General features: G+C 49.2%; 1 protein-coding gene across 2 annotated transcripts in view; it reads left to right on the top strand.

Moving 5' to 3' along the window:
• The window catches only part of E2F8 (E2F transcription factor 8), a 490718-nt gene that overhangs the window by 207677 nt on the left and 256307 nt on the right, over nt 1-26734 (top strand). For both annotated transcript variants that reach the window (XM_069623464.1, XM_069623465.1), the window contains exon 7: nt 6135-6272. In XM_069623464.1, coding sequence (XP_069479565.1) covers nt 6135-6272 — 138 coding nt within the window. The remainder of the gene's footprint in view (nt 1-6134; nt 6273-26734) is intronic.

Below are 26734 nucleotides of genomic sequence, written 5' to 3'. Positions count from 1 at the left end.
AACGTCAGCCCCCTTCAGCGCCGTTATACTAGAACAGTAGGAGAAGAGCCCTATATGGGATTCCATCTGTTATGCCTATATCGCATTGAGTGTACGAAAGATGATATGCACTAAGATAACTATCGAATTTACCCTCACACTGAGAGAGTAGAATGATATTGTGTGGAAGAATGTCAGCACGCACCATTGAACGTTATGTAGTGCTGAGTTAAATCGGACGAGGACAGTGATGTCATGGAGAAGATATGAGGAGATACTGAAACGATATGAAAATACTTAAGTGACATGAGAAACATGTACGAATGATAACGTAATCATGTATGCAAAAGAATTTACCGTAACTTGCTGACCAAGAAGTGTAAATTCGCAAGCCAGATGGTACATATAGAAGCTTGCTATAGAGGAAGATATACCGTGGCAAGGAAAGCTATGAAAGGAAAATGGAGGTTGGCTTGTGTAAAGATTCAAGCCAGCTACCTCAAACAGACCAGGGGTGCAGAGTCAGGAGGCAGAGAATTAGCTTTGTGTGCAAAAGGCAGATGAGTCGGTTGGCCTGGAACCAAGGATGCTATTTGAGGAATAGCTGCAAAGCCAGGAAGACTGATGAGTATAAATAAACAAAACATTTGCAAGAGCCAAGTATTGGACAATTGACAATGGATAGGGCTCCTACAAGGTGGAGTGAGCAAGACTCGAGGATAAGAGAGCAACAACACCCAGTATAATTGAATCAAATAGCAATAACTAAGAGGTCGAAATTGACAAATGTGTGGTCTTTTTCACACGTGATTTAGAAGTCGAAAACAAGGGCTATTCATTAAGCTGTGGATGAAGATCATGATGTGCTTACACTCCCTTGAATGTCCTAGAACAGAGAGCAAGCTACAAGGTTATCTACAGATGGGGAAACATTGGCTCATGGTCGGACTGATGAGATGATGGACTTAATAGGAAAGTGGGGATTAATCTGACGTGACTCAAGCACCTGGGTTTCGTTTTGCTCATGTGCTGCTAGCCGAGCCGAAAGTCCAGTGTTTTGGGGCATGGCAGCCAATCAGTGGGTCTATGGGGCAACCGCCTATACAATGTTGCATAGACCAATCCACTGCCATTTTGTCTGCTATAATCTGTATTGTACGTATTTGGAGGTAGTTTGAGGTGTGCCTAACAGGTAAGTCCGCCAATGGTATACTAACCCATATGTATTTTAGAAGTAGATATGTTCCCCTAACCAATCCCTCCCATCAATAGGTTTTACAGTTTGCCACGTAGGATGACCACATAGATGACTCATATTGGGGTGTAAAACCTCTGTGTAATTGTGTGTGTGTGCAAGCATCACTCCGATGTCTGCTAGTTGGCCCTGTTTTATTAAATGGAGATTAAAGTATTACTTTGTCATATTCTTTGTGTCTGTCCGGTTATATGGTCTGAGATTTTTATTGGTAATTCCATCTAGCACAAGAGAAGCTCCAAGGTGCTAGAGCATACCATGCGCTAAGGGAAGGAGAAGAGTAAATACATGGAAGAATTAAGCTAAGTCAAGGCCACCATGGAGGGTAGAAAAAGCAGCAATTGGATAAAGGGTGAAGCTAGAGAGCGAGAGATGGGTGAGCAGAAAGGGAAGGACATTGGATAAAAAGCACTTGTAAGTACAGAGTTTGGCTATAATGGAACTACTGGCAACTAGCAGACAGTTAAGTCTCAAAACATGACCGCTTATTCGTCCTGTGACGTATGTAAGGTAGGCATGATATCAAACAGTAAGACAGACCCAAGTGATCACAGTTCAGGTGTGTTATTGAACTTCAATTGGGTTTGAAAATGCGTATACAATCCTAAATCTAAAGATGGGAGCAAGCTACGACTATTAAATAATAACTCCATCCTAGTTGAGTCTGTCAAAATAAAAGGGGCTATACTAATAACATATTGCCAATCCTTACTTCTTAATACAAATAGTGTGGGAAACAATGTTCTGCAAAAGAAAAGTGTTCAAGAAATGAGATTCTGGATATTCGCTTCCCTTACCCACGTTTTCTGCCCAGGACAAGGCTGCACACTCAAGCTTAGCACACTCTGGCTTCTCTAGCACGAGGATGCAGTTCAGGACTTCAACATCAGGGCCATCTGTGCCAAACTCTCTTATTTCAGAGTGCCTGATGCAACACGACAAAATATTAAAGGTCCTTTCCTCTCAGGATGTTCACTTGTACAACACATCGGGTGATTTGCTGCTCATCCTGGCCCCCCTCCGACGGGCTCAGACCCACCTTAACACAAAACCTTCAATTTGTCTCCCTCTGGCAGGCTCGACCAAATTTATGTATTTTCTCAAACATTCTCTACTTCATCAAAATTGAAGACTTTCGATTGTGCGCAGGATTTTGTTTGACCCGTTTCAGGACCACTTCGATTAACATTTATTCATTCTCTTTCAATTGGTCTCCCTCCACCGGGCTCGGACCAAATGTATCAACTTTTTGTCACTTCTCAGCTGGATACCTTGGAGACCTTCGATTGAGCACCCACGCAGTGACAGACCACTCTGTTAAAGGTATTATAGCTTGCTTTAAAGTTCAATCACTCATCAGCAGTTCAACTTGACTTGCGTTTCTTATCACACTAGTTTTAACAATGTTCGTTCCAGCGCTCGCCATACAATGTTGATGCTTGCAAACTTGGCTTCAATACAGACCAGTCTTGTATCGGCCTCCCCCAGCGGCTGTTTTGATTTCACTGAAGCGGCTTTGTTCTGAGCCAAGGACGGTACCATGGTGGCTGGTGATTCTCCCGCCTTAATTATTGACACTGGATGGCCCCGGGTATCTTCGACATGCAATGCAAGATTGTTCAGCCTGGTTTCCTGGTCTTAAGCTTTCTATTCTCTAGGTCTCTGGAAAGTAATGTTCCTTGTCGAAAAGGCCAAGGGAATTTTCCTCCTTGCAATCCCCCTTCAGTTTTGCCGTCTTTTCTCTCTTGCTCAGCTGCCGTCTGGAAACTGCTGTTTCCTCGTGTGCTTTACCTCTCTGAGTGTGCTCTCGTGCTCCGCCTTTTTTCCATGTGGGGAAGTGTAATGGATGTCAGGTGTGTGTGTGATGGTCAATAATTGCCTGAGCTCGCCTGACTATTGACTATTGTATTAGGACACGTCGGGTATACTGCTCGGGTGTTGGCCTGTTTTCTCTCATAGCGGGCTGTCCATGAGAAAGTGTTCGTGTTGTGGGCGGGGGGGAAGAGTTCCTATCCTACCTGGTAGGATGGGGTAAATGTGTTATAAGGAAGGGGATACTGCGTCTCACCATCTGGTTTCCCACTCCCTGAAGACCCCTCACCTAGGTGATCATCCCACACTGGTCCACCCCCAGGAACTGGATCCCAAAGCGATGGCGTGTCCTGGCCACCTGGATGACAGATGCCCGGGGACTAGTGAGTGAGACACCACCTGGATTCTCACAAGTAACAGCAGGTCTGCAGTGAATGAATAGTCAATAGTCAAAGGATTCAGATGTGTGGAAGCAGGAGCTAGGCAAATGGTGAGAACAGCAAAGTCCTTGCTTGAGTAGGAGCTCTAGCCCTAAACCCTTTCCAGCCCTACCAAACCCTTCGCTGGACGCCCATGGGAGACTCAATAATAAGGCAGTGTGTCACATTGTGAAGAATTCAACTATCCACATGGTGGGTGCGCGCTCGCCCGTGCTTTTTTGAAGTTTTAAATGAAATTGAATGATGGTAGGTCGACCTCCGGAAAATGTGTGGGGCTAATCTACACACCTTTTCTTATGCTCACTGCACAACATATACATAGACCTGTGTACTCTGGGTCGACACCACCTACAGCACAGTCCTCCCTGTCGTATTTAGTTAGGATCTGACAGGTGGAGTACACAATGCATCCCAGAAGGGGGAAGGGCGAAAACCTTCCTCCTGCCATGGCCAGCCTAATTAACTATCAAAGGCTCCATGGATCCGCCTGGTCCGTTTGTTTACCCTCTGCAGATGGTAGCAGCAATTAACATAATTAACATACTATTTCAGTATACTTCAAACAGGCCCACATGTGGACTGGCTGCAGAGGCTAAAACAAAGGAGACAGGAAACCCCAACAACTTTTGATATGCACTGTGTCAACCTGAAGCCAGCTCCCGCCTCTCAGTATCTAGGGTAGTGACCTGTCATGTCTGGGACTATGTATTTACAGTAGTCGTCCCAGCAGGGGGACCTCCTTCAGAAGGTACAAGTATGTGGTTTGGCAGAGACCAAAAGTCTGCTCTCGCCACAGTTTCAAAGGAGACCTGCTGCTTTAATCAGGAACCACAGAGAGAGCTTAATTAACCCTCAACAGACAGGAAGATGGGTGGGGCTTAGTACATGTTTTCACCCCTTTACCTTTTCTGTTACAAAGCACTCTGGTTATGACCTCATGCAAACAGGAGATTGTTGATGGGCACCCAGGATTGGTTCATTACGGTAGGCTTAGCCTACACCAATCGCTGTGACCGATTTGGCTTTAAAAGAGGGTTGAGCCCCTCTTTTGGCAGATCATCTGAAGACTTTGCAAGGAGTAACAAGAATAACTCATTTGGACCTTAGCTGAAGGTACGGTCTGCCTTGCAGCTTCCAGCAGTGAAGTAAGGCCAAGATTTCCAAAGAGGGAAGCAAGATCGCTCCCCTAAACATCTCTCTGGGAACAGAGGGATATACTATATCCAGAGGACCTTCCGGCAGCTCCAGTACCGATACCCAGCAAGCGCACAGCGTGCCCTGCTTGGCTCTGCAGGCAAACTTCCTAGGTGGTAAGTACCAGAGAGTCTCTGAACCAAACTCTGGACAAGGCCGGTGCCTGCATCACTCATCGGCTTTGGGCTGTCTGCCTTAAAAGACCACACTAGCCCAGTGAAGAAGCTAGGAGGAGTGCATTAACGAGCATTGAGCCAGTCTATGCCCCCGAGCTGCAACCGACTGCACCACTGACTGCTGTCAAGCCGCAGTCGCTAAGGTTGTCCGAGATGCCTCGACCAGTGCTTCAGACCGGACAACCATCACTGAGACAACGATTCCTGACCCTGAGCCACCGTGTTGGGCAGTCTTCAGCCGTCCTTCCAGCCTCTCGTCGAACTGCCTGCCGCCTGGTACCTGCAGCTGTCTTCCCGTCTTGAACTCTGTCACAGGTGCTGCAAAGTGCCCTGAAACAGACTTGACCCTGTCGAGCACTAAGAACTTCTACAAGCACAAGGTAAACTGTGGTTCTGTCCCCCTGGTACTTCTCCAAAGGCCCCTAGTGGCATTTTATGACCCATTGCTCCCTTTGTGTTGAAACCAAGTATCCTTGACAATTGTGATTAATTACTTTACCAACTACCCTCCTGGCGGTATCCAGAGTGCATCCCTTTTCCTTCTTGTAACTGTCTTGTCATCTGCATTCCTTTACAGGATGGGTTGTATTTTGTAGTGTGCTAGAACTGTCTGCTGTGATAATAATAAAGTAGATATTTTTATATAACCATGACTGGACAGTCCCTTTTTATCATTGGGTAATAATTGTATTTTTGCTCTGTTGCAACTAACCAACGATTTCAGGGATGAGCCTTCTGTCCTCGTTACCAAAATTGGACGAGATGGTTTACTATTTGCTTGTGTTTCCTATCTGTTCGGATCCCTGCTGGTGTACTAGGGGTGTGGGGCTGATTGATTGTTTAGAAACAGATATTCATCCTTGCCCCACGGGTGCCCAGGAAGTTGATTCGTCACACACATGACCCTCTGGGAGCCAGTCGCAGTGTTCCAGATGGCTTTGCTATGCTGATTAACTTTTATTCTGGTCTCAAAGCTTCGTTCCATAAGCAGCTATAGTTATTGTTTACCCATTTACATGTGCATTTTTCCTAACCAGTACATTTACGAAGGACGTTTATATACGCCAAAGGTCAGCAAACTTTTTTTTTAATTCTGCCCTTTTTCTCCTCAAATTGAGTATTATGACCGCAACAATACCTGCCATTTGTTTTCTTGGATTTCTGAGGCTCTTTATTGTAAAATGCAGCCTAAATTATGCTTTTAGCCAAGCAGTTCTGATTAGACTTTTCTTTTATAAAAAAATTATACTCTGTTAATTGTGTGCACTTTTATTTCAGCAAAAATTCGGAGGTTGTACGACATAGCTAATGTTCTCAGTAGCCTTGATCTAATCAAGAAAGTTCATGTCACTGAGGAGAAAGGCCGCAAGCCAGCGTTCAAATGGACAGGACCTGATTCTTCCCCAGAGATAGATGGTATGTTTTATTTTTTTTTAATTAAGCCATTTTGTACAGAGACAAATCGATCAGTGGAGCTGCCTTTATTGCGAGGTGGGACACTGGTGTTTGTTCCAAGTCTACAGGTGCTGACACTAATATTCAATGCAACAGGTGTTCATTGTGTGACAAAGTCCACTGCCTTTTCCTGGAGACATCTAACGAGGTGACCATGTTGGCTCCTGGATGATGACCAGCAGAGTTTGTGGAGGTTTTCTTGGTCACCCTCACTTTTCCACCTTTGCTGGGTAAGTAACGGTCAAGTGCTGAGTAAACCTGCTGCTGTCCTTTAAAATGCTTTGTCAAAGGGCCTGCAGCCTTGCGCTGGTAACGCCCCATAGCAAGCTCAGCGAAATACAGGAGCTTACCTGGATCAAATTATGGCAAGCGCTCCAGTGCGCTTGCAACGCTCGCCATGTGTCATACTGCTTATGCCTGTGCACAGACTGGTGCAAACGAGGAATCCAAAATGGTGGGCCGGCTTTTTTTAAAGCCACAGTCCAGCCTCTTCTCTGATCTTGTGCTATGATGACCACTACATTTGAGGCAGGCAAGCAAAGCCAAAAGCAACCAATCACACGTCAGCATTAATGATACTCATCAAAAGAACCCTTACCCGCATAGGGCAGTAGTCACTAGAGAATTAAAGGGACACCGAAGGAAGAAAATATTTGGGGATTTAGAGAAGGGCATTTTGACAGGCGTTTGGTGCAGATTGGAGTTTCTTGGAAGGGATCTGGAGTGGCAGGAGAGGAGGAAGCTGGAGATGAGATGAGAGGAGAGGTTGCATAGTAGTCAGGCGATGGTTGGTGGAAGTAATCACAAAGAGGTTGAAAGCCAGAAGGAACTAAAAGAGGCTAGCAGAGTAGAAATAAATACAGGGCGCACGCTTAGTCCAAGGCGGGGGTAGCTGTATATTAGGAAAGGTTTTACTTTTTACAACTATTCTTCCATAGCTATTTTCTATGGCTTGAACCCTGTACAGACTTGGAGGTAAGTAAAACCTTTTTTGCTTTATTTACCTTGCTCGACTCACTTCGTTTGGAGTCACTGATCAGCCCGCATGGTTACCAGCAGGGCCATGTTGAGCCCTTTTGGAGCCTGGGGCACTGACACCTTTGGTGCCCACTCCAATGAACCAAAAGGATTATGGGATTTAAAATTTTTGGTTGCGCTCCCTAGTTGCGATAATAGCATATAGCTTGATATGTACTTCCTTTCAGCCCCCTTACCCTCTTCATTCTTGCTGTAATCGGAATGATAAACCAGTAGCATTTCATGGCCAACATTAGCAGACCACAAGGTTACTTGTGTTGTAGCATATTTGCAGGACACTTTCTATCAATAGTATTCACGGGAACACAAGAAAGGATAGTCACCATTTTGGGTCATTGGTGGCCCTGCTGTGCATTACCGCGGCTGTGAACACAACCTGTGGGTAAAAATCACTCAAAGCTCGGTAGTACGCGTCCGCTTCCACCAACCATTCAGGTATGCGCGTCGCTGTAACAAAAATGTTACAGGAGCAGTGAGAAAGGGGATACAGTGTAACCCCTCAGCATTCCACATAAGGTGGTGTGAGCTGATCTCACAATATAAAATGTACCCCTCTACCCTTGGGACAATTAGTTCTCTCAAGGAAAATAAAAGAAAATACAAAGGGAAACCCAAGTGGCTCCCAGCCACACTATGCAGAGAGTGCTGTGTGTAGCAAAAGATGCCTATAAACGTTGGAGGAAAACCTGACTCCAAAAATAAGGTATGGAGAGACACACAAATGGGATTGATTGGGAAACCTTTGGGTTCTCCTTTTACATCCTTTAATGTTCTCTTAGAGCTACTGTTCTTAAGGAAAGAGGGGTACTTTGTAGCCTCCCTAAAACTTTAAATCATGAGAGATTAGCATACCCCACCTTCTGTGCTGCGTGCGTTAGCTTGCAATCCTTGATTGCATGCACTCTCTTGCATCCTAGGTTGCGTGCACTCCCTCTCAATTCTAGGCCGATCTTCCCACTCGGCCAAATACTCTCTTCATCCCCCGTGGGCCCTCCCTAGCCCCCTTCCCTTTCTTGCCCCATTCACCAGACCTATTGTGTACTGTTCTGTGATCTTGTTTTCTGTGGTTGTTGGCTATATTGCATTGCCTGCTTTCCTGCTGTGTTCATTCTTTTCTTATAGGTTCCCTGGGCGATTCCTGTTTCTTCTTTTTTTTTTTTGTTTTTTTTTTTTTGGAGGGCGGTTCCGTTTCTCCTTGTTTGTTTGCTTACACTATATTGACTGCATCCCTCCTGTGCCCATTCTTTACTTCTAGGTTCCGTTGGCAACAGACTTTGTCTTTATATTGCTTCTGTGTTTAAGTCATGGTTCTGTCTGCTGTGTGCCCCTCCTCCTTCTGTCACCACCCCTCCCTAGGGTCCCCCCCCCTCTCCTGCCTGGTCCCTAGTTCACCCCTCCCCACTACACTCTTCCACCTGCACCCTCTATGGAGCTCTCTGTCTCTCCTATCATCTCTAACTGCTTTTCTATCGACTAATCTATCCTTCTCACTGGTAGGAAGAAGTTCAAAAGGGATTTCCTGGTCTCCAACCCAGGCATCCCCAGCGCTAATGCCTACACCAGTGCTTCCTCCAGACAGACTCTTACCGACATCCTCTTTGTCGATCCCTCTCCAGGCCTATGGACTGCCCCCCTTCCCCCCACCCCCCATGGTCTTTTTTCCTCTTCACCCATTAATGCCGGCACCTGATGGGAGGCCCTCCTGGCCCCCTTCCAGTCCTCCAAGACCATCATTAATGTTTACCTAAATGGCACCGTCTTGGTCCAAGGCCCTCAGGCCAACCTCCTCCTTTTTGAAAGATGCTTCCTGCACCTTATCAACTGCCTTTCTTCTCCTGCTGTCCCTTCTATTCTCTCTATGGCTCCTCTTCCTCCTCCATCCTCTGCCACCTCTACGGCTGCCTCTGCGGTTTCTCCGGCCACCCTTATGCCTCGTTCCTCTGCCACCCCTCTGGCACCCACCTCTTCCTCTTTGGCTGCCCTTGCCTCTCCTCCTTCCTCCTCCTGCCGTTGCTACGCTGCCCTCTCCTCCTTTCTCCTTCCTCCTCTGCCCATCCTCTGGCATCTTCAACACTTCCGCAGGGTGTACCTCTGACCTGTACCACTCCACGCAAGTCCTTCAAAGGGGGCAACCTGATCCACATTGCTACTCTCAACTCTTGCTCAGCTGTCACACTCATGACATCTGCTGTCTCCTGGAAGAACTCGATCTGGATGTTCTCGGTCTGACCAAGATGTGGTTCATGGCAAGCTCTGTCACAAGCATTGACACTCTCCTTCCTGGTGGCTACAAGATCCTCTCTGTGCCCAGAACCACCCGTCCCAGTGGGGATGTAGCCTTGATCTTCCCGGAGTGGATCCCTGCTTCTATCATTCCTATGCAGGACTACTCCTCCTTTGAATGCCTGGTCTGCAGGCTCCCTCGCTCTCTCTCCTGGCCTTTCTCTTACTGTGGCCACTATCTACAAGCTGCCTGGCGAGGTAGCCTCCTTCCTCTCTGAGTGGGCGGGCCTCTCGTCGTCCTTCCTCTCCTCTACCCCTCAACTTCTCCTCCTCTGAGACTTTAACATCCACTTGGATGCTTCTTGTATTTCTGCAAGACTCTTTCTCAACCTTTGCGACTCTCTCTCGCGCTATTCTTCCCTCTGCAGGGCACATCCTGGATGTTCTGATCTGCTCAGACCTCTCTCTCTCTCTCTCTCTCTCTCTCTCTCTCTCTCTCTCTCTCTCTCTCTCTCTCTCTCTCTCTCTCTCTCTCTCTCTCTCTCTCTCTCTCTCTCTCTCTCTCTCTCTCTCTCTCTCTCTCTCTCTCTCTCCAACCCTCTCACCACTCCTCTCTCTCGGAGTGATCATGTTCTCCTTTCCTCCCATCTCTCTTTCTCTACCTCTCAGGCCAAGCCGACTCAAGCACTGCCACCTACCTTCTCAGCCATTTGACCCATGAAGCGTGCGTCAGTGGAGGCTTTCTCTCCTCCTTCTGCACCTTGGCTGACTCGCACCGTGACAGAGCTCTTTCCAACCTTCATCTTTCTGTCTGACACTCTTGATGTACTTGCTCCTGTCATGAGGATTCACTAGAAGCCCAAATCCAAGTGCAACGTTTGGTACCACTCCGACCTTGTCACCCTTAAAGGCAAGCTACCCGCCTCTACACATGCTAGGTGTACCTGGTTGCAGGTGTTCTGGTAAGGAGGTTCTACGTCTTACTGGCATTAAGGCAGAGACCATTGCGGTGCAGCACTCCTGGATTGCGGACAGTCCGGAATGAGAGAAGGAGTAGAGGCGGCCGAGGGGAGCCTGAAAGAGAGCTGGGTGTCATCCGCATAGCACTGAAAGTTGGAACAGAGCAGCGATGTGGTGGGCAAGAGGTGCCACGTATTGTTTGAATAGTCAGGGAGAAAGTTAGACACCTGGGGAAAAGCACAGGTAGAGAGAGATTAAAAGAGAGGAAGGACCCCTGTTGGACCTGAGAGGGTCGATCAGTGAGAAAGGAGGTCAGCCAGGCCAGTACTACCCAGGTTATCAGGGAGGCTATTCAGCAGGAAGGCATGGTTGACCTTGTCAGAAGCGGAAGAAAGTCTAGGAGAATGAGGACAGAAGGAAGGTTAGAATCAAGATTAGAAAGCAGGTCTTTACGGATGTTCAGGAGAGCAGTTTCGATGCTTCTGGCTGCTCTGAATCCAGACTGATGGTCATGGAGACAACCAACAGATTCAGTGGGAAATGGCCAGCTTTTCCAGGAGTTTGCCCAGGAAAGGTGTGATGGAGATCGGGCGATAGTTAGCCTAAGAGGAGTGATCGACAGAGGGCTTCTCAAGGAGGGGGTGCACAAGGGAGTACTTCATGTCGGAGGGGAAGGGTACAGTGGCAAAAGAGTGATTGCAGAAATTGGCACAGGCCGGAGCAAGCGTGTCAACGTGGTCCTTGATGGTTCTGGAAGAACAGGGAAGAACCTGTTTTGACAAGACTTTCATAGATCGGACTTGTCTAGAAACGTTGTCGGGGGTGAACGAGCAAAAGGAAGCAAAGGGAGGCATAGAGGCGGCTACAGGAAGGCCAGGGGTGGAGGAGGAGGAAGTGGACAGGATGTCCTGTGTTTTAGTGATGAAATGAGAAGCCAAGGCCATACAGAGGGCCTGGGAGGGAACAGGAGAGACTGCAGCAGGGTTGGCCAGCTCCTCGCACATTTTAAAGAGTTCGTCTAAGTGGTTAGATGCCGCAGTGACGCGGCTTTGGGTGTGTGCTCTCTTCTTGGCGAGGACGGAGTCTGTACTCCCATTGGAGGAGGCAGCAGGCCAGTTTGTCAGAGGGTGCGTCTGTTGCTATATACTTCCTCTCTGCCAGTCTGCCCTTGCCTTTAAGGGTAAAGCAAGCATGTTGAGCTGGAAAAGTCCTCTTTTTTTAGGGGGCTGTGTGGCTGAGGACCGAATGTAAGAGTATATAACAGGAATGCCACTGAAAACAGCTAACCGCCTCTACACATGCTAGGTGTACCAGGTTGCACTAAGTGTTGACAGTCATATTGGTCAAAATGATCCAAATAGGACAAGGGAAAGGATAGAGATCAACATATTTTAATTAATCCGTAGAAAACTAACATGTTAAAAAAACGTAATGCATTCTATTTACAAAACATAAAAACAATTATCGAAAAAACACCATTTTTCTAGTCGAAAAAACAACTACAACCATCATCATTTTTTTTAAAAAACAGTTGAGTGAGGTTAGTATAGGTGTAATATTGATATTGCATATATCCTCAGTTTCTCCAGCATTGGATCTTTCATGGATTCACATGCTTGGAATATTCCCCGTCATCAGACTGGGACCCCTCGGTACACATATATAGCCTTTTCCAATAGGAAAACTTCCGACACTTTTGTGTCCTATCTACGTCCTTTTAGGACCCGCCCACGCATGCTCCGTGGGCCGTCCCTGTATAAGAGGCCCGCCCCCGCGGTTCCCCTTCAGATTTCAACCGTCTCCAAAGTAGTGGGATCTCCTCGCGTTGTCTTACTATTTTGTACAAGGTTGCATTACTGGAATTTGAGTACAGAAAATGTCAGGAAAAGCGCTGTTCCGCCCATGCGCGACGTGCGGCTTGAAAAAAGTTTGAGGGGGACGGGCATATGGATTGTATATATTGCCTCCACCCTCATCATTCGGCGGATAACTGCGACATATGCAAAGGGTTTTCTCAAAAAACCCTCAAAGACCGCAGTCGACGACTGGTGGCTTGGCTGAATGATGGAGCGGGGGCATACCCCCCTTCGGAGGTAGGCTCCACACAATCGGCGAAAACATCACGCCGCACTACCTCGTCGGAACCACCGGCGAAGAAACCCGACCGACGGAAAAAGAGTCGTCTGGAAGTCACTCAACTAGAGACTCCTCGTCAAAGAAATCCTCTTCATCAAAAAAGCATGAAAAGGAAAGGAAATCCTCCTCGGGCGATCATCATAGATCGACCACGAGTCGAGAAAAAGCAGCCAAGTGTGGAAAAGGCGAGACCGCCAAAACCACCTGCTAACTCACCGTTGTCGACGGCGGCCCAGTCATCGGCATCCACCCTGCCACTTACGCAGGTGGCATCCACCCGATGACGTTGACGATGGGCTCGTCGACGGGGGTTCTACAGGAGGCCTGGAGGCCTGAAGTTTTTGATCCGACCCCCCCGGATACTTTACTACAAGAACAGGCTGTGTTGCTGTCCTCGGAGGACGAGAATGAGAGAATAGCTGGCCCAGCAGACCTAGGGCTACAAGTGGCTGACAAATCGTCGACGAGGGGATCCGTTATACCGGTATCTGCCCCTCTTCTCAATCCTCAATCTGTTTTGTCGTTGGAAATTCTGTCCACGCTTCAGTCGTTGTTAGTCGTTGGACCAGAGACTACCTCAGGCAAACCTACCACAGTCACCCGTCGACGAGCCGGGCCCGTCCCGTCAACCGACGCACCTACGCACGCCAATCTCAGCGCTGGCACAAGAGGAAGGTGAGCTGCCAGATTCGGAGTCTGACAGGGGAGCCATGTCGGATATCTCATCATCCCCCTCCAGGGATCCAACCTGGGAGTCAGAGGTGGAGTTGGAAACCCCTAGAAGCCCAGCTCACCCGTCCCCTCCGGACGAAATTGCGTCATTCCATTCTATGATGGAGAAGGCATGCAAAGAATTTGGTTTGTCCCAGGAAGAACAGAAAAAGGACTGTTTTTTGTTCGACCACATGGGTAAGAGAAGGAGGTCTGTGTTCTCGATACCAATACTAGACCATGTATGGAAGGAGGGGTTGCAGACAATGCGTCACCCGTTTTCAGAGCCGGCAGTGAAAGGATGCCTGGAAAAAAAGTTTAAGGCTCCAGAGTCTACCCCCAAGTGTTTATCCTCCCAACCAACGCCAGACTCGGTGGTGTCGGCGGCAGCGGCGAGGAAGGCGAAGGCCCAGCACAAGTGCACGACGACTCCTGAGAACGAAGCGAGACGCCAAGATGCCTTTGGCAAAAAAGTGCTATCCGTGGGAGCGACCACAGTAAAGGCCGCAAAAACTCTGGCAATTGTTGCCAGATACGATAGGGAGATGTGGCACAGGCTAGCTCCGTTGCTTGATCATCTTCCGGAAGAGCATAGGAAGGCAGCGATGTTACTCGTCCGAGAAGGTGAGGAAGCCTCAAATCACGCAATAAACATCGCGGTGGATCTCGCTGAGTCAGGCTTCAAGCAAGTCAATAATGGGGTCGTATTACGTCGACAGTCATGGTTTAAGTGTACCTACTTCAGGCCAGAAGTACAATACAAAGTTTTAGATATGCCCTTTGAGGGAGGCCTTCTTTTCGGTGAGAAGGTGGACGAAGCCCTAAAGGGAATGAAAGAGGACTCGGACACGGCACGTTCATTGGGTGCCCTCCAGAGTGGCAGAAACTACAAGTCTTTTCGTCCCTTTAGAGGGGCTTCAGGTAATTCAAGATTCTCTGCATCTGGAGACAGATCCTTTGGCAGATCAGCTTACCCCTCCCAAGGATACAGACGTGCCTCCCAAACGGCAAACCGTCGCCAGAACTTCCAGACTTCCAGGAAAAGACCATCATATCCGTTGTCGTCGAGAGACAAGCAAAATAAAGATCAGCAGTGACATACAACACACCGTTCTGGGGGAAGAGTTTCAGCATATGTCGACGGATCAATGGGTGCTGGATACTATAAGAAACGGACACTCTCTACAATTCAAACACAGCCCTCCGCAAATTCCACCTGCGTTCACCGCTCATTCCCATCTGAAGATACTGCAACAAGAGGTAACACTCATGTTAGCAAAAGGGCGTGATAGAATTAGTTCCAACATCACAGAGAGGTCAAGGAGTCTACTCAAGATATTTCGTCGTAAAAAAGCCGAACGGCAAATGGCGTCCCATTTTAGACTTACGCGATCTCAACAAGTCTTTAAAGAGCCTAAAATTCAAGATGCTCACTCTGCAGGAAGTGATCCGCGCCGTTCAAGAGGGGGATTTTCTAGCGTCCCTGGATTTACAGGACGCGTATTTCCATATTCCAATGTGTCGGAAACACAGGAAATTCCTAAGATTTGTAATAGGGCGGACTCACTACCAATTCACGGTTCTTCCTTTTGGGCTCAAGACCTCCCCCAGAACGTTCACGAAATGCCTGGCTCCAGTAGCGGCCTGGCTAAGGAAGCAAGGCCACCATGTATACCCATACCTCGACGACTGGCTGGTAAGAGGATCCTCCCCAGCGTCGACCAACACAAGTTTACAAGCCACCATGCAGCTTCTACAACAGCTGGGATTCGCCATAAACTTTGAAAAATCCTCTCTGCAGCCATCGAGATCGCTGGTATTCCTGGGGGCACAGTTCGAGACCCAGTTAGGGCTAGTGAAACCTTCTCTCGACAGAACCTCAAGACTCGATCAACAAGCATGGCGACTACGGCGAAACACCAAGATCTCAGTGAGAAAATACGTTTCGGTCCTAGGGGCCATGGCATCCTGCATCCATCTGGTGGAAAACTGTCGCCTATTCATGAGGCCAGTCCAGGAATTCCTCGCGGACCGATGGACGCAGGCTCAAGGATCGTGGTCAGACAAGATAACCATCGACGACAAGCTGCTTTGGACCCTTCAGTGGTGGCAGAGTTACCACAATCTGAACAACGGCGTACCCCTACAGGAGCCGGAGTTTCAGTGAACCATAGTCACGGACGCGTCCCTAACCGAATGGGGAGCTCACATGGGTGCTCTCCAAACGCAAGGTCGCTGGTCTCCAACGGAGTCACTCCTACACATAAACGTGTTAGAGTTCAGAGCAATACGATGGGCCTTGAAGGCATTCCTACCACACATCAAGGGCTCGCGAGTATGAATACTGACCGACAATACAACGGCCATGTTTTATCTGAGGAAACAAGGAGGGACGCGATCAAGAACTCTTTCCATAGAAGCCCAGAAAACATGGCATTGGGCATTAAAGCACAAAATTTCCATCGTGGCTCATCACCTTCCAGGAGTGAGGAACTCCCAAGCAGACTCCCTCAGCAGAAGCATGGCCCAGATACACGAGTGGGAAATGGACACAGTTCACCTGATGAGTGTTCGAGAAATGGGGTCACCCCCCTCTGGAAGCCTTGGCGACCAAAGACAACAAGAAATGCGAGCAATTCGCAAGCAGATGGCCTCAAGAGGGCTCCAGGGGGGAGGCATTCTCCTTCCCATTGCCGGACATGTTCCTCTATGCTTTTCCCCCGTTCCCCCTCATACGGAGGACAATACAGTGGATACGCAGATACAATTGCCGGGTAATTCTAGTGACACCATACTGGCCAAGGCAACCGTGGTTCTCCGACCTGCTTCACCTGTCGCTGGAACATCCCATAGGGTTTCCCAAAGCCCCGAACCTACTATCCCGGGAAAAAGTCACGGTGTGGCATCACCACCCGGACAGTCTCAACCTTACAGCCTGGCTCCTGACTTTTCGGAGTTCGGTGCTTTAGACGTTTCGGAGGATTGTCAAAAAATTCTGCAAGCGGCTAGAGCCCCTTCTACAAACAAATACCACTCCTCTAAGTGGCGGAGGTTCTGTGAATGGTGTAGGGGACAACAGGGCCTACAACCGTTGTCGGTGAAGCCGGAACAAGTTCTACCTTACCGGCTCCTCTTAGCGGAGAGGGGATTATCCTTCACATCGATAAAGGTGCACCTGGCGGCCATCTCGAGGTTCACAAGGAAAAGGCAGTCGTCTCCTCTATTTAGCGACAGACTTGTAAAACACTTCATGAGGGGTTTATTTCGAGCTTTTCCCCCGGAAAAACATTTCCCCCCGACTTGGAGTCTCAACACAGTGTTGGCAGGCTTCATGAAACCGCCTTTTGAGCCTATGGCCACGTCCGACATAAAATTCATTTCGTGGAAGTTGGCATTCTTGATTGCTATCACATCAGCTAGAAGAATCTCGGAACTGCAAGCGCTGGTCGTAGACCCGCCATACCTAAGATTCTTTAAGGACAAAGTAGTCCTGGCAACTAATCCTATGTTCGTTCCGACAGTGTATCACAAACACTCGTCCATTGTTCTCCCTACTTTCTTCGCCACACCATCATCGGCAGCAGAAAAAGCTCTTCATACCCTGGACGTTAAGAGGGCTCTGAAATTTTACCTACATCGTACACAGGAAATCAGGTCTACTAGACAACTGTTCGTCGCGTATGGTCCGTCGACGAGAGGAAAAGCAATCTCTAAACAAGGATTGGCTCGATGGGTCTCATCGACGATTGCGTTTTGTCACTCTAAGGCCGGAAGGCCACTGCAAGGACATCCTAGAGCCCATTCTACAAGATCGATGTCCTCCTCAACAGCTTTATGGGCAGGAATTCCGTTGACGGACATATGCCAAGCTGCGGCATGGTCAGTGCCCCACACGTTTACCCGCCACTACTGCCTTGCCAGGCAGCATGCAGACGAGGTGCAGATGGGAAGAGCTGTCCTGCGCCATCTGTTTCAGTAAGGTAAGCTCCACGCTGTGGAGAATCTGTTGTCTACCTTTTTAATGACAGTTTATTTTATGTGGGTAAGGTTATATGAGGTAACTTATTCCTACTGTACATATGCATTGTGTAGTATGTTGAGGGTATATCACATTACAGTCTCACCGCCGTCTCAAGTGTTACTGCTATACAATCTATTCTAAGCATGTGAATCCATGAAAGATCCAATGCTGGAGAAGAGAATAGTTTCTTACCTGTAACTCCATTTCTCCAGCATTGGTATCTTTCATGGATTCACATGCGCCCGCCAACCTCCCCGGAATGTAATGTATTTAATTGATAAATTTAACCCTTCCTACTTTGGAGGGGCCGAAATCTGAAGGGGAACCGCGGGGGCGGGCCTCTTATACGGGGACGGCCTACGGAGCATGCGTGGGCGGGTCCTAAAAGGACATAGATAGGACACAAAAGTGTCGGAAGTTTTCCTATTGGAAAAAGCTATATATGTGTACCGAGGGGTCCCAGTCTGACGAAGGGGAATATTCTAAGCATGTGAATCCATGAAAGATACCAATGCTGGAGAAATGGAGTTACAGGTAAGAAACTATTCCCTTATATTTTATTGGTCCTTGGCTCTGTCGACACAGAGAAATGTGTTTCTGGGCATCAGCTGATGTAGTTTGAAAAGAGGAAACATTCTCTGGCTGGCTTAATCTGTCATGAGACATGTGCTGAACCCGTCTTCAGGACAATACATTTTTAGGGACACAGATGCATAATGATGCAGCTAAAAACCAAAAACACAAAGATAACGTGTTAGTGGCACCTTTAAAAACTAAAGAGAGGATCTCTATAGATGTGCACATGCAACCATTGGTACTAACCTGGCAATTACTTTGTAGCAGTGTAAGGCGTCGAAGGTGGTGACTGTGTGGACCAAATTCGATAACATCAACTGTGCAAACTTAGTTTGAAAAAGGGCTAAAAAATAAAAATTTTTGTTTTTAGCTATTGATTTTTCGGAACCACTTATATCATTGTTAAATTGTGATTGCGCAAGCGAAACTATGCGCTTAATGACTTTAAACATTGTGTTTATTAAAAGTATGTCCAACATTTGTCCGACAACCGATAGTAATTACCTTTGGACCCGTTCTAGCACGAGCCCTGTGCGTGTGCGTTGATCGACGCAGAGGGTAGTTAGATGGAACGGTGTTTGTCTTGTCAGTGTTACTGATGGAAAGCCACAGTTTGCTATCCGAAGGACCCGGACTGGAGGGGGTGCCTTATATTTATTTGACAAACTTCTCAGATGGAACGTCGTTTGACTATTTTCCAAAAGGAGAGAAACACATAGAGTACTAGTGAGAGACTGAACTCACAGGGGTCATAGTTAATTAACCGGCGGCAGCGTAACTTTTTAATCTGTTTACCTCTTCTTGACCCGGCGTATCTTGCCAGCAAAGTGCAGACTGTTACGATGCCGCGCACTGAATAAAAACGCTGAAGACTGCGGATCAGGTGTGTCTGTATTTTAAAAGACCGACTACTAGACCGTGTGCGTGCTTGTTGAGAGCGAAGAAACCGGACGCCATCTTGGTTGAAAAAATGGCCGATCTCGATGAACGAAAATGCAGAACAAATTGCTCTAATCACTGCAAAAAGCCGCATCCTTCTTCTGTGGTGCTGTTGATATTCATTAATGGATTCGAAACGGTGTTGCAAGACAGCATTGACTGGTCTTTGCAAATTACCGTGACGAAGGGACCAGATTGGGCACTTTTACAGGGAGAACTCAAACAGTCTAAATATAGAAAAAGGGAATTTGTTAGCATGGCCCCATCCACAAAAGTGGGCTGTGTGGTAAAGATGAACACAATAATATAGTATATCTCAAACTGATATATGTTGGAAAACAGCTTATGTGAAGGCAAAGTGGTGAATCATTTTCGAAGAAACAGACTCCATTCTATTCTGATGTTCAGGCCGGATTGAACTGTATTTAGATTATAAATCCACTTTTGTTCAAGCTGTCTTAATTTTCGGTCTCTGTCACCGCCCCGTGGGTGTGCTGCAGTCTCTACCTCTCCTGTTCCCTCCCAGGCCCCCTGTATGGCCTTGGCTACTCATTTCATCACTAAAACACAGGACATCCTGTCCACTTCCTTCTCCTCCACCCCTGGCCTTCCTGTAGCCGCCTCTATGCCTCCCTTTGCTTCCTTTTGCTTGTTCACCCCTGACAACGTTTCTGGACAAGTCCAATCTATGAAAGTCTTGTCAAAACAGGTTCTTCCAGAACCATCAAGGACCACGTTGACACGCTTGCTCCGGCCTGTGCCAATTTCTGCAATCACTCTTTTGCCACTGTACCCTTCCCCTCCGCCCTGAAGTACTCCCTTGTGCACCCCCTCCTTGAGAAGCCCTCTGTCGATCCCTCCTCTCCGGCTAACTATCGCCCGATCTCCATCACACCTTTCCTGGGCAAACTCCTGGAAAAGCTGGCCATTTCCCACTGAATCTGTTGGTTGTCTCCATGACCATCAGTCTGGCTTCAGAGCAGCCAGAAGCATCGAAACTGCTCTCCTGAACATCCGTAAAGACCTGCTTTCTAATCTTGATTCTAACCTTCCTTCTGTCCTCATTCTCCTAGACTTTCTTCCGCTTCTGACAAGGTCAACCATGCCTTCCTGCTGAATAGCCTCCCTGATAACCTGGGTAGTACTGACCAGGCACTGGCCTGGCTGACCTCCTTTCTCACTGATCGACCCTCTCAGGTCCAACAGGGGTCCTTCCTCTCTTTTAATCTCTCTCTACCTGTGCTTTTCCCTAGGTGTCTAACTTTCTCCCTGACTGTTCAAACAATACCTGGCACCTCTTGCCCACCACATCGCTGCTCTGTTCCAACTTTCAGTGCTATGCGGATGACACCCAGCTCTCTTTCAGGCTCCCCTCGGCCACCTCTACTCCTCTCATTCCGGACTGTCCGCAATCCAGGAGTGCTGCACCGCAATGGTCTCTGCCTTAATGCCAGTAAGACGTAGATCCTCCTTACCAGAACACCAGCTCCCTCCTTTCCTCTCTCTCTGGCCGCCCACTCTGGGCCCTCTTACTGCTCCTACCTGTGAGGCTAAGAACCTTGGTGTCCTCTTCAACTCCTCCTTGTCCTTCTCTCCTCACTTCTCCGACGTCTCTAAGAAGTCCCTTCTCTCTGCACTTATGAGCCGCCCGTTGGCTGCACTTTCTGATTACCTGCACTGTGCCACCCCAGGCTACACTTTGTTTGACTACCTGAACTTCTCCACCGCCGCCACTCCTCTTGGCACTTCTCCCCTCCACTGCACTTGCACATGATCCGAATGATACAAGGCCTAGTAATATTGTTTCGTCCTCCCTCGTTTTCCCTCTTCTTGTCTTGTCGTGCCTCGAAACACTTGGGTACAGGCCTGTTATAAATGCCATATCATGTATGTGGAGTGCTAAGGGGATACCTAGAATCCCTTATCTCCACTCCTGTGACTTTTTAGTCACAGTGACAACCTTATAGTTATGGATGGTATTAGTGGACGTCTTCTACCGACTTTGGTGCTATTGTCTACCGCACAGTGTTGTCCCAGCCTCGGTTATGCACCATGGTGGCTCCTTTCTTTTTTCGCCATTTCTTGCGTGGCCGTCCAGTGTTAGCCCTTCTTCTACCATTCTGGGAGTTTTGTCTTTGGCGGAAACCCTTTGTGTCCCGCCTAGGCTCTAGTGTGTCTGTGAAGGCAGGAAGCATGTGAGGAGCCCGAAACTCCCCTGCCGTTTGTCTGCCAGAGTGCCTGAATGGAACCAGTTCCCACTAGGGGGCTGGCTGTCCTGATTGGATAGCCACCTGCCGCCTTCTGTAAACTGCAGGGAGAGTTTGCAGAGGAGTGAATGGGAAGCTTCCATAAAAGGGGAGGTTCCTGAGGCAGAAGGCAAGTAGACCACTGAAACAGAGGATCCGAAGCTGAAGGCGATCAAAGACGCCTGCAGACCCTTCCAGTAACCATGCAGCAACAACTGGTGTCGTGACCCTGTTTTCATATTGTCAGAGGAGCTCCAAAGAGAACGACTCCTTCCCTTTGGCTGGTAGGGCCAATCACCCCTTGTGACGAACTGCAGATCAAACCTTCCCCTGAGGTGATGTGACCTTCCAGGGCTGCAAACCGCAAATATCAGGGCACCTCCGACCCATTCGCAGTGCAACATCTTTGTGTGAGCTAATCCTCCCAGAACTTTGGTGAGGGGACTTGGAAGACTGGGATCGTGCCTCTGGAGGTCCAACTGGAACCAGAGTAAAAAAGGGTGAGTGTGGGGGGGGGGGGAGCATTCCCACTCACATAGGAACATAGAAAAGAAATCCACAAGTGCAGCACAAAGTCTTGCAATATGTAGGCTGTATAGCCACTGTTAAGGCCTCTCTGCTACACCGGTCACCATCCTGAGCTGGAGTACAGGACTCTACATTTTGATTACCTGTTGCTTAAGACCTTTTCTCCTCCTCCTCCTACTGCTGCTACTCCAGAATGAAGAGGGCCAGTCCTAGAGCCTAGTCTTTCTCACCACCACTTGTCCCACTTGCAACCCCCTAATCGGGGTGAACTTTGCCGCTGCCCATTTCTGCCTTGTCCTTGGGATCTCCTCTGGTGGTTGTGCTCAAGTGCCTACGCTCTTGGGCTAGAGGAACTAGTCGTCTAGCCTGAACCAAGCCCAGTCCCGATTTCAGCCATTGCATTCCTGGCCCCTGGACCAATTGCCGAAGGGTCCCCAGCAATTGAGTTCCCTGAAAGTGTTGTCACTCTCAAGATGTAGTCTGGGTCACGAGCCTGCATGGCAATTTCCTCCCTGCCCCTCTCGCCTTGGGGATTGTACGGGCATTGAGTCCACTGCCTTACTTTCCTTTGAATGCAGTGGCTGAATTTGGGGCTGGGCTTGCTTCAGGCTAGACGGCTAGTTTTCCTTGCCAGGTCGTTAATGGATCTTTCCTAGGATCCCATCTCCAGGGCAGCCCCTAGCGTGCTGCGATTGGGGAAAGTAATCCTTAATCCTTTTTACTTGCCTTCAAACTCCCAAAGTGCTTGTATTCTGAAACTTGACTCGCTTTAGCAAAGCATGCTCTTGGGAAATTTTAAGACTAGTCAGTAAAAAGAACCAGGTAAGTAACCATAAGTAGAAAAACTAACTAGCTGAAAACTGAGCTAGATGCACCTTCTCCAGCATGGGGTCTGGCATGGATTCACATGCTCATGAATATTCCCCGTCGTCAGGCTGGGAATCCTCGGTAAAGAAAAAACCAGTATCAGTTTCGTTTCTGATCTGTCTTTCGTAGTAATAACCAATCACTGGTCTCTGCGTCATACTGACCACAGCCAATGACTGCCCTCTACCTAAGCACCGCCTCTGGCAGCCATCTTCAGATTTTTACCACACGTTCATGTGTTGGGATCCTCGTGCTATTGCTCTCGAGCGTTAGTGCTATTTTTTTCACGTTTTTTCTCAAAACTTCGTTTTTTCGGTCAAAAAGGCGCAAAAGTTCCGGATGGTCACCCTCCAGCACGTCCTGGGTCAGCTGGAGGAAGGAGACTTCCTGTCGTCGTTGGATTTGGAGGATGCCTACTTCCATATTCCCATCCTAAAGGGGCACCGAAAATTCCTCAGGTTTGTGGTCCAAGGGCGTCACTACCAGTTCAAAGCCCTCCCCTTCGGACTACGGTCGGCACCCAGGGTATTCACCAAGTGCCTTGCACCAATGGCGGCGCAGCTGCGCCGCGAGGCGATCCACGTCTACCCCTACCTGGACGACTGGCTCATCCGAGCCAAGACGAGGGAGCTCGCCGTGGATCACACGGCAAGGACCGTCCAACTTCTCACGGACCTGGGATTCTCCGTGAACTACGCCAAGTCCCACCTGGTACCCGCGCAAAACGCACTGTTTCTGGGAGCGAAGCTCGACACAGTGTCCCTTCTGGCCTCCCCGTCGGAGGAAAGGACCAGGTCCATCCTGGGCAAGGTACAGCGGATGTTGGTTTCCGACGCGGCCAAGGTGAGGTCCATCAAGTCCCTCCTCGGAATGATGTCTTCTTGCATCTACCTCATTCCCATGTGCAGGCTCCGGATGCGCCCGTTGCAGGAGTTCCTGGACGCGCGCTGGATCCAAACGACGGGCGGCTTCGAGGAGAGGATCACACTCGACGAGAGTTTCCGCCGAGCGGTCCGGTGGTGGTGCATCCGCGCGCATCTGACGGCGGGCATGGACTTCCAGACCCCAGACCACCAGGAGACAGTGACCACGGATGCCTCCCTGGAATGGTGGGGAGCGCACACCGAAAATCTGCACGCGAGAGGCCTTTGGCTCCCGACGGAGAAGTCCCTCCATATCAACGTCCTGGAGCTCCGTGCAGTGTTCTGGGCCCTCAGGTCCTTCCTTCCGTCCCTCAAGGGCAAGGTGGTGAGGATCTTCACCGACAACACCACCACCATGTTTTACATCAGGAAACAGGGCGGAACTAGGTCCCCAGCACTGTCCAAGGAGGCGCAGGACCTGTGGCATTGGGCCGTCGCCCAAAGGATGTTTCTGGTGCCGTTTCATCTGGCAGGGATAAAAAACACCATCGCCGACTCACTCAGCAGGGAGCTGCGCTCGTGCCACGAGTGGGAACTACGGCAGGATCTAGTGGATCGCCTCTTCCGACGGTGGGGCACACCCCAGATCGACCTGTTCGCGACGGCGACGAACTCCAAGTGCCGGAGGTTCGCCAGCAGGTTTCCCCAGGCGAGGAGCATGGGCGATGCTTTCTCGTTCCCCTGGGAGGGCCTGTTCCTCTACGCGTTCCCTCCTTTGCCACTGCTAATCCGGCTCGTCAACCAGCTCAAGAGGTCACGGTGCAGGATGATCCTCGTCGCACCTGCGTGGCCGAGGCAGATATGGTTCCCGGACCTTCTGGACTTGTCAGCGTCCCCGCCAATCAAGCTGCCGGTGGACGCGGATCTACTCTCCTGGGAAGGAGGCGCCATCCTCCACCACGACCCAAAATCGCTGAACTTGCAGGCCTGGCTCCTGCAGCGCTAGAGTTTGGAGGATACGACATACCGGCCGACTGCAGAGAGGTTCTTGCAAAGGCCAGGGCGTCCTCGACTCTTAAATGCTACGGACACAAATGGAAGAGGTTCTCTGTCTGGTGCCACGCACAGAAGATTAACCCTCTACGGATTACGGCTCCCCAGGTACTGCCGTACCTGCTGACGCTGGCCAAAGCTGGACTGGCACACGCGTCCATCAAGATTCATCTTGCTGCGATCTCCCGATACACCAGAACCACGGGGCGGACGTCCTTGTGGTCTCATCGTCTGGTGAAAGAGTTCATGAAGGGACTGTTCAGATCGTTCCTGCCGGTGAAGGCTCCGTCCCCGGCGTGGGAGCTCAACGTGGTGCTGACCAAGCTCATGGGACCTCCGTTCGAGCCTCTGCACTCGGCCCCATTGAAGTTTCTGTCGTGGAAAACAGCGTTTCTTGTGGCCATCACCTCCGCACGACGGGTGGGAGAGATCCAGGCCCTTTCCTGCAAGGCCCCGTACTTGACTTTTCACGACACAAGGGTAGTGCTCAGGACGCACCCCTCCTTAATGCCCAAGGTACCGTCGGACTTCCATCTCAACGAACCCTTGGTGTTGCCTGTGTTCTTCCCGTCGCCTTCGTCGCCGGCTGAGAGGACTTTGCACTCGCTGGATGTGGCTAGAGCGCTGAAGTTCTACGTGGACCGCACGAAGTGTTTTCGGAAGACGTCACAACTCTTTGTGAACTTTGGACCTGTCAATCAGGGGAAGGCTCTCTCGAAGGCTTCCATTTCCAGATGGCTCTCCGGCTGTATCATGTACTGTCATCGGTTGGCAAACCGACCGCTGCCTGGCCGTCCGAGAGCCCATTCCACCAGAGCGATCGCAGCTACCACGGCGTTCCTTTCTGGTGTGCCCCTGCTGGGCATATGCAGGGCTGCTACGTGGAGGTCGACGCACACCTTCACAAAATTCTACTGCGTCGACCGGGATTCCAGGGAGGAGTCCAGGGTCGGCCAAGCAGTGCTGCGCAACCTGTTCGCCTGAGGTGAGCCTGGTGAGGAGGTAAGATGCTTAATGTTGAGTTTGATGTAATGCTTAATGTTGAGCCTTTGCCACCTCCCGTGGTTGTGCATGTGTGTACTGCTATGTATTCTTTATTCATGAGCATGTGAATCCATGCCAGACCCCATGCTGGAGAAGGAACAAGTTACTTACCTGTAACTGTTGTTCTCCAGCATGGGTCTGGCATGGATTCACATGCGAACCCTCCCGCCTACCCCTCTGCGGCTCTTCACTTGGTCATACTGCCACTTCACGTGCTTCCAAATCTGAAGATGGCTGCCAGAGGCGGTGCTTAGGTAGAGGGCAGTCATTGGCTGTGGTCAGTATGACGCAGAGACCAGTGATTGGTTATTACTACGAAAGACAGATCAGAAACGAAACTGATACTGGTTTTTTCTTTACCGAGGATTCCCAGCCTGACGACGGGGAATATTCATGAGCATGTGAATCCATGCCAGACCCATGCTGGAGAACAACAGTTACAGGTAAGTAACTTGTTCCATACAAAGCATTATGAATGAAGGGAACTACACCTTAAAAAGGTTGCATGTAATAATGTCCCTGCAAAAATGTCACCTGCCAAAATAGTCGCCAAAAAATGACTGTTTTTTGCGGGGATATTATTACATTTAAAATGCGGGGGGATACCCCTGCAACCTACAAACCCTTATTTTAAGGGGACGGGGTACACCACTACAACCCAATATGTCACCCCAACATTTTCGACATTATGTATGGCGACCATATGTATGGGGACAATATTACATGATACCCTTAAAGTCCTTCCCTAGCTAGAAAAGGGGGTGCCTAGTGCCCTAGAGTCACCGGTCCATATCAGGGTGTAAGAGTATGGTGTTAAACATTTTTTTAAATCTTTTGCTAAATCTGGTCTGTGACAAGATTTTAGAAATGATTATTAAGGTATTTGAGCGTGAACCTAGCTTCGATGTATACACCAATACAGATGCATAACAGAGCGCTTCTCAGTGTTAACAGAACAGATATACAGCGGGGGGGTAGGTCTCTTAGTGGGACAGAGGAGGGGGTACAGCTGTACTAGGTGGCAGGATGAAAGGGGCGGGCGGCATCTAGCGAGTGAGGTGCAACATGATGGCCTAGTTGTTGAGGAGACTCCTTGAAGAGGTGGGTCTTGAGTTCTTTTCTGAATTGTAGGAGTGAGTCTGATGCCGATGGGGAGGAGGTTCATAGACTTGGGTACGTAGGCAGAGACCGCTTGTTTTCTAGTCCTTTCCTTTTTGT

This window comes from Ambystoma mexicanum, chromosome 11, assembly GCF_040938575.1.
Source record: "Ambystoma mexicanum isolate Mex_15411 chromosome 11, UKY_AmexF1_1, whole genome shotgun sequence".
In the NCBI taxonomy this organism is placed as follows: Eukaryota; Metazoa; Chordata; class Amphibia; order Caudata; family Ambystomatidae; genus Ambystoma; species Ambystoma mexicanum.
Note: the sequence above shows the minus strand (reverse complement) of the source record. Positions and strands in the feature narration are given on the sequence as shown.